The 6,378-nt window shown below is 40.1% G+C and overlaps 1 protein-coding gene across 2 annotated transcripts in view; it reads right to left on the reverse strand.

Moving 5' to 3' along the window:
* Nucleotides 1–6,378, reverse strand: part of Dpp10 (dipeptidyl peptidase like 10) — a 1,579,922-nt gene that overhangs the window by 40,058 nt on the left and 1,533,486 nt on the right. For both annotated transcript variants that reach the window (XM_008834544.1, XM_008834545.2), the window contains exon 16: nt 971–1,092. In XM_008834544.1, coding sequence (XP_008832766.1) covers nt 971–1,092 — 122 coding nt within the window. The remainder of the gene's footprint in view (nt 1–970; nt 1,093–6,378) is intronic.

Here is a 6,378-nt window from a genome sequence, read left to right on the forward strand (position 1 = left end):
GTGTGTGTTTCTGTGTGTTTGTGTGTGTGTGTGTGTGTGTGTGTGTGTGTGTGTGTGTGTGTGTGTGTGTGTGTAGGGGGTGGCCTTGGGTGTGTGTTCTTCAAATTCCATCTTGATGTTTCCTTTTTCTGAGAAAGTCTCTTACCTGAGATTTGACAAGTAGGTTAATGCCCCAAAGTCCAGGGGATCTGACCATGTTATCTTTCCCAGTGCTGGGATTGCCAGGACATGCCATCACACTAGAATTATTTTTATTTTGGGCAGCACTAGAGAGTCAAGTCAGGGTCTCACACATATTAGGAAAGCACCTACAATTGAGCTCTAGCCCCCACAGTGCCTGACTATTTTTATCTGGGTCCTGGGGAACAAACTCACTTCCTTATGTTTACAAGGCAAATACTTTACCACTGAGCCATCTCCTTTGGAGGGAGGGCCATCTCCCTCTCCATCCCTTAGGAGGGAGAGCCGTGTCCCTCTCCATCCACAGGTCATAAATGTTTTAACAATAAAGCTACTGTTTCAATGGGAAAAAAGTTTATTTTCCTAAAAACAGGAGATTATTATTCATTATGCCATGAATTTGCCAAGATATTTTTTTACCTTTCTAGCATCTCCAGACTTATATATCCTTACCGTTTGTATGTCCATGCTTACCTCCTTAAGATTTCTAACTCTCGGGGACTGGAGTGATATCTCTGTAGTTAGAGCACATGTTTGTTCTTGTAGAAGACCTGACTTTGGCTCATAATTGCCTGTAACTCCAGCTCCAGTGTATCTGACACACTCTTCTGGTTTCCCTGGGTACCCACACATAAGTGCACATACTACCCCCCAGGCACACACATACATATAAATAAAAATAAAATAATAATAAAATGAAAAAGACTTCTTTGAATCTCAGCAAATGCATAATTTATAATAATTTATCGATGACAGTTATGGATACTAGTCGAAAGCATAGCTATCTCACCTTCACAAAACAGTAAGAAATGTTGGTTCATGGGACTGAAGCTGGCATCAAAATATGTACAATGTTCTTTCATAAAGTTACATGATATGCAATCACGACTCAGCAGTCCTTCAGTAGAAGCACTGGGGAAGAAAACAGAAGTAGGAAACATTGTTACTCTAGACACTCAACATCATGACATCCACATTTGAATACAGAGCACCAGAAACAGGAAACCTACCACAGGGCTTCTGTGGAAGCTGCTATTATGTTTTGTCAAATACATGCAAAGTCACTTCCCATTATTCATTCACACATTTCTTCTCAGAATAAAACTTAAATTGTGTATGTGTCTATCTATCTATCTATCTATCTATCTATCTATCTATCTATCTATCTATGTATATATCTTTGTATCTATCTACCATCTCTCTATCATTCTATCATCTATCTATCTAATTTATAGATATATATGGTTCTAGAGAAAGATGATGAGAGGCTGGAGAGATGGCTCAACAGTTCAGAGCACTGTCTACTCTTGCAGAAGACCTGGGTTTGGTTTCCAGCACCCACATGATGGCTGAAAACCATCTGTAACTCCAGTTCCAGGAAAATCCAATGCCCTCTCTGATTTCCATGGGCATTGTATGGCACTATCACACTTGCATACATGCAGACAATATACTCATACACATAAAGAAATAAAATTTACTTGCATACATGCAGACAATACACTCATACACATAAAGAAATAAAATTTAAACCAAGACAGATGATGATTTACATGGGTTTCACTATTATTCATTATTACATGTTTCATTATAACTTGTTTCCTACATTGTAACTTTTAATACATGTTATTTTTATTTATGTGTGCGTATATCTATGTGTATATGCACACATGTATGAAATGCCCAAGGAGGCCAGAAGAGAGCATCAGAACCCCTGGAAATGCAGATACAGGCAGTAATGAGCTGCACTAAATAAGTGTTGGGAACCAAACACAGGTCCTCTGCAAGAGCAGTGGGTGCTCTTAAAATTGGAGCATCTCTCCAGCACCTACACTGTCTTTAAAAAAAATTTTATGTGTATGAATGTGTTGCTGGCATGTAAGTGAAACTGTGTGTGCTATACCCATGTAGGCCAGAAGAGAAAAGCATCCAATGCTCTTAGCCAATAAGCCAGCTTCAGATTCTACTTTTTTTCATTATAGATATTTTCTCTACAATATTAAAAGAAAATTTCACACAAAGACTAAGATAAAGCAAACCTAAATCAATATTACACAAAAAGAATAAATATTTCTGAAAATCCCTCTTAAACCAAGCTCATGATTTTCTATACTCACTATTCTAAACATTAGAATTTAGCAGGCGATATTTTCCTATCAAGGCAGGTTGTATAATTTTTCATAAAGACATCATACTTTTGTTTGATAATACATGCAATGCTAATGATAAGACACATTGGTATACTCAAGCTATTTGTCTATATTTGATGATAAATGATGCTTTCTAAAGTCAGAAGGAAGGACCAATTCATTCACAGTTCAATTTAATATATTGACCTCTTTTATTTTACAAATAGATTTGAGGAGGATATTACCTTAAGTCAGTGGATGAAAACTAAATATTTTCTTTCCTTCCCAAAAAGGAGAGGATCTTATGATTCTTCCCCTAGGATCTATCAGCAGTTTATGATTGGTGAGGGAAGGAGAGACATTTTCCTTAGTGGTATACCCATTAAGACATTTTCTGTGTTTCTGTAAGTAATCACTCACTCATGCTCCTATAAGTAGTCCTAAATGAATCTCCTTGGATAACCAGAAAGAAAAATAAAGGAAGGAAGGAAGGAAGGAAGGAAGGAAGGAAGGAGGGAGGGAGGGAGGGAGGGAGGGAGGGAGGAAGGAAGGAAAGGAGGAAGGAAGGAGGGAAGGGAGGAAGGAAGGAAGGAAGAAAAGAAAGAAAGAGGGAGGAAGAAAGGAAGGAAGGAAGGAGGAGGGAGGAAGGGAGGGAGGGAGAAGGAAGGAAGGAAGGAAGGAAGGAAGGAAGGAAGGAAGGAAGGAAGGAAGGAAGGAAGGAAGGGAGCACTGGCTTAAAAGAGGAAGATTGGGAATGAAAAAATGACTCAGCAGTTAAGAGCACTGGCTGATCTTGCAGAGAATGGGATTTGGTTCCCAGCATCCACATGGTGACTAACAATGGTCTGTAACTCCAATTCCTGGGACTCCAATGCCCTCTTCTGACCTATTAGTATATTGCACTACATGGGTGCACTTACATACATGCAGGCAGTACACTCATACATATAAAAAAAATCTTAGAAATTAAAGGAGGATAGTAGATGGGGGATGAGGAAAAAAAAGGAGGGGCTGAATATAATTAAAATGCATTATACATATGTTTCAAAATACAATAAAACTAATAATTTTATCTAATTAATATATGCTAATAAGACTTTTCCCCTTTTTTTATAGAATGTTTTTACTGAACTTGTGTATTTCATACAGAACATCTTAATCAATCTTAATCATCTTTATAACCCAGTCCCCACTGGCATCCTCCCATAAGCCCCACCCCCACCCCACACTGCAGCCCATGTATTCTGTCATCCCTCTTAAGGCCCTCTGTGTCAAGTCAGTGTCCTCAGACATTCCCCAGTGCAAGTCCATCCACTGAGGTCTAGTCAGCCTGTCTAGAGTCTCTTGTTTTAGGAGGATCAGCTCTTTTTAACCTATCAGCCATCAGTTGCCAATATTTCTTCAGATTAAGACTGGGGTCTGCTATTCATTTTCATAGTTCTATGCTAAGTTTTTGTCTGCTTGAGTTGCATGGGACTTGTGTATGCTGACACCATTGCCAAAAAATCATATGAGCAAGTTCCCAGGAGCTTGTAGGACTCTGTTTCCATATGGTCCTGCTTCTCCTCGCTGAATCTTAAAATCTTTCTGTCCACTCTTCACCGATGGTCCCTGAGCCTAAGTTGGTGACATTTAATAAGGAGTCTTCTCCAAGAACCAGCATGCAGCAGACTCTTAATTTCTACTTGTCATTTGTGACCTTTAGTGTTCCTGGCCCTCTGCTGCATGAGGGAGCTTCATTAATGAGAACTGAAAGATTCATTAGTGTCCTCTTCTTTGCCCCTGTTTTATGTTCCATGAGCCTTAGGTATAGAGATTGCATTGTAGATGTGTCATTTAGGCCTGGCCAATTCATAGACAATGTCCTTGTGTGACCAGTTGTGGTACTTGGTAATAGTCTCTAAATGGTGAAGGTTGACTGAACAAAAATGTTCTCAATTACATTTTGGAATGAGTCACAATTTTGGCAACATTTGTATACGTGAATAACAATCATGTCAGTTTTGCTGTGCAGCACGTGACAGTCCTTGGAAGGCAAGAAAGAATGTTAGCATGGATACTAGAGCACAAGGGGCCAGGCTGTGTCAGGCCCCAGTCCACAGAGTCAGAAACTCATGTGTACTACACTATGAATCATCACAACAGACTTTTCTTAGTGAAAGAAATTTATCATAAAACTCCATCTTTTTGATGACTTGTGAGACAGTCATGAAAATTTAATTAAATTACTGCTAAATATATTTGTCATTTCAATCATTTTTTAGAGAACAGCCAGCTTTAGTAATTATAATCACTGTGCTGTGAGCTTTAGCAGTTTTCTGGACTGTATACAGATCTTCAGTGATGCTCCAGTATTTAAAGCCATTCTCTCTGTTGTGTCCTGTAAAATTTTCACACCCAATATTCCTAGAGATAGACACTGGTTTCTTTCTCTCTTTCTTTCTTTCTTTCTTTCTTTCTTTCTTTCTTTCTTTCTTTCTTTCTTTCCTTCTTTCTTTCTTCCTTCCTTCCTTCCTCCCTCCCTCCCTTCCTCCTTCCTCCCTCCCTCCTTCCTCCCTTCCTCCTTCCTTTCTTCCTTCCTTTCTTTCTTTCTTTCTTTCTTTCTTTCTTTCTTTCTTTCTTTCTTCCTTGCTTCCTTCCCTCTTTCTTCTTTCTTTTTCTTGTGTTTATTCTTTCTTTTTCTTACTTCCTTTACTTTTTCTTTGTATCTATTTTTCTCCGTTATCGCTCTTTCTCTCCCTTTCTTGTATATGCATGCATGTGTGTAGATGTAGTCACCTGCACATGCACAAGTAGAGGCCAACTTGGTTCCTCATTTTTTGAGACAGAGTCTGTCACTGGAACCTGAAGCTCAGCACTTCTCTAGATCATCTGACCAGTGTCTCCAGGGCTCCTCCTGTCTATACTTATTCAGCACTAGATTCCCTGGGCACACAGCCATACTTGGCTTTTATTTGGGTGCTGGAAACCAAAGTCAGATGCGCATGCTTTTCAGAAAGCACTTTACCCTCTAAGCTAGCTCCTTATATCCTCATTATTTGGATTATGAGAGTACTAAAGTAAGAAATGAAAATTTCAAAACAGGATGGGAACACTGAATATGGTAACATACATAAAGTACCCAGTGATCATTTTTATAGTTGAGCAAGATATTAGCTTAGTTTGTTCAGTGAGCCAGCACATTTCTAGTTACATTCTAATACTATGATAAATACCATGATCAAAAGGAATCTGGGACTCCCATCCTCAGACCTCTTGGGGCAAGTCCATAGCGCAGCCCTCCACTCTTTGACTCTCCAAGCCACATTCACCCTTCCACCTCCCCCGCTGTTCTATACTCCTAGTTTGGGCCCTGTGCCATTCCTAGTCTTGGGGCCCAAGACACCTGGGGAACCAATACTGCTTCCTGATCCTTTTCACCCAGAACAACTTAGTGCCTTCCCTGGGCCCTAGGAGCACTGCGTCTGGACCTGGCCCCGCCCTCACCTCCCTTTACTTCCCTGATACTGCAACACCCACTAGCCTCTTTCTGGGGCTGACAGACTCTTTCTGGGGCTGACAGCCTCTTTCTGGGGCTCCGAGGCTTACCTTTCTGCTCCCTGATCCTTTGCATCCAGTACAACCCAGCTACTCAATCCACTCCCTGGGAAATCTTGGGGCTTCTTCCCACCCTTCTGCCTTTGCATCCATCAGTGGCACGGCCACGGCCAGGATTTCAGGTCAGTCCAACACCCAAGTTCCTGAGGTCAAAATCATTCTTAGAAGATTCCAGACCTAAGGAGAAAGTCTGAAAACTTCTGACCCACATTCGAATTGGGCCACCGCGAAACTCCTGAAGACAAAATCAATCCGGTCAGGACAATATAAAATCAAAAGAGAACCAGAAGCTTAGACGAATCAGCTCTTCATACCCAAAAAGTAAACCACAAAGACACATAAAGCTCAAAAATAAAAGAAGCAGAACTAAACTTGAAGGCCCTGAGTATCACACAAGAGTCAGAAACTACAAAAGAAATTCACATGTCAAAATCATAGAGAAAAAATAATAACATGAAAAACCAAAATAACA

The sequence above is a fragment of the Nannospalax galili genome, unplaced genomic scaffold (assembly GCF_000622305.1).
Source record: "Nannospalax galili isolate Female #2095 unplaced genomic scaffold, S.galili_v1.0 scaffold37, whole genome shotgun sequence".
NCBI classification, from domain to species: domain Eukaryota; kingdom Metazoa; phylum Chordata; class Mammalia; order Rodentia; family Spalacidae; genus Nannospalax; species Nannospalax galili.